Genomic DNA, 1,950 nt, shown 5'->3' with positions numbered 1-1,950 from the left:
TTAATACACATTATTATCCGATTCTAATAATTAAGCATAATAAATTAATACTGTATAATTTAGAGTAAAATACTTGTACAGATAAATATTTTCCAACATTGAAACCCAAGCACCCCGAACCCCCCCCCCCCCCCCCTATTTTTTTTGTGGCCAAGGCCAACACAGAAACGAATTGTCGCAACCAAAAATTATACGAATTTTATAATCCCCGCTAGCAAGACTAGAACGTGGCAATCATAACGGTAACCATAATGTTTGCTATAATAAATGATCCAAACGGTCGTTAACATGGCCAGAAAGAAAATTTTAAAAAACAGTTATTCCTTAGCTTGTTTCCATTATTTTTCCTTTGTTTTTATAAATGAAGAAAAAGAATCTTCGAATTTTTTGTTAAAAGTATTTAAAATACAAAAGTAGTACTGGAAAGAAACATTCAAACAAATCTTTTAGTATAATGAAATTTATCGCTTCACACGGAAAGAAAAATGTAACCAGTTGGGACACCGCCCCTCCCTTCTTCTTTCGTTGAGTTGTCAACAAATTATAAGTCCAGTCCAGATTCCTTATTTTAAATAAATTTTCTTCTAAACCGACCAATCAAAATTAAAATTTATTTTTCCCCATATTTCCCTCCTATAAATAGACCTCTCTTCCCGTCCTTTTTCTCAAACGGTACTCAACAACAGTCATATTCCTCCTTTATCTCTTTTGTACACTTTATTCCACTTCTCTTTCTCGAAAAAGCTCTTCGTCCAAAGGCTAGAATGGAATACTCAAAGGTAATCGTTGCTCTAATGTTGGCTTTGGTGGCTGGATCTGCATTTGCTCAGGCACCAGGAGCATCTCCGGCAGCTTCTCCGAAGAGTTCTCCACCACCGGTAGCATCGTCACCTCCGGTGGCGACTCCTCCATCTGCAGTAACACCTGTCTCTGCTCCTGCAAATGCTCCTACTACTGCTTCTTCTCCATCTGAATCTCCATTGGCATCTCCTCCAGCTCCACCAACTGTCGATACTCCGGCATCATCTCCTTCCGGTGGTGCTGCTCCTCCATCCATCGGTGCGGCTCCCAGCGGTTCTCCTACCTCATCTCCCAACTCTGCTTCCTTGAACAGAGTCGCCGTCGCCGGATCTGCTGTTGTAGCTATTTTTGCTGCTACTTTGATGCTTTAATTCTCTGATCTGTGAGATATTTTTTGTTTTATTTTGCCGGAGCCGACGACTTTTATGGGCGGCGGTAGTCGTGACCGCTGTTAATTCATTTTTACTACCACTATTTGTTGTTTAATATTACTACATTCTTTGTTTATTAATGGAGGGTACTATGATTTATTCATCAACTAGTCAGCTGAAATAGTGCCTATGTGTATTATTTGTTCTGTTAAAGATCATTCATATATTACTTAATTGGGACACTTTTATAATGTCAAATACGCAAGTTTTACAACTCCTTTCAGAACTTAGCGCCTAGAAAGTCATGTTTGCTTCAAAATAAAACAGGACAATTAAAAAGATTGGTATTAAGATCATTAAAAAAGGTAAATATTGCTCTAGTGTTGATAGTAAAAGAAATTTGACACTATTTCCTTTGTTCTAATATTCTCTAATCCCAATTTTTGTGTTATAAGTAGTAGTACAGTAGTTTAATTGGTTACGAAGTTTACGAAAAAAATACTTTTGATTTGAGGTCTAAAACAATCAATTAAAACGGAAAGAATTGTTTTAAACGGATAAAAAGAATCACATCACATAATTTCTTCTATGTTGGTCATAGACATATGTGGCAACAACTAGACAGAAGAAAGCAGGACACTAACGTTGGGAAATTTCCAAAATTAGCCACTTTATCGGAAGCTCCTGACACTATTTGGTACCCCCTTCCTTCCCATTTTACGTCATTTTGTTTGAGTGGGCGTCGAATTAAGAAAGAAAACAAAATTAAAATTTAAAA

At 36.9% G+C, this 1,950-nt stretch overlaps 1 protein-coding gene across 1 annotated transcript; it reads left to right on the top strand.

Moving 5' to 3' along the window:
- The first annotated feature begins 655 nt into the window (after positions 1 to 655).
- Positions 656 to 1,339, top strand: LOC107781971 (uncharacterized). The gene has a single exon (XM_016602786.2). The coding sequence runs from the start codon at positions 765 to 767 to the stop codon at positions 1,170 to 1,172; it is 408 nt and encodes a 135-aa protein (XP_016458272.1). The 5' UTR covers positions 656 to 764; the 3' UTR covers positions 1,173 to 1,339.
- Positions 1,340 to 1,950: the final 611 nt, after the last annotated feature.

This window comes from Nicotiana tabacum, chromosome 15, assembly GCF_000715075.1.
Source record: "Nicotiana tabacum cultivar K326 chromosome 15, ASM71507v2, whole genome shotgun sequence".
In the NCBI taxonomy this organism is placed as follows: Eukaryota; Viridiplantae; Streptophyta; class Magnoliopsida; order Solanales; family Solanaceae; genus Nicotiana; species Nicotiana tabacum.
Note: the sequence above shows the minus strand (reverse complement) of the source record. Positions and strands in the feature narration are given on the sequence as shown.

What these genes read in the sequence shown, in the direction of transcription:
- LOC107781971 (XM_016602786.2), top strand. Translation starts at nt 765, where the DNA reads ATGGAATACTCAAAGGTAATCGTTGCTCTAATGTTGGCTTTGGTGGCT.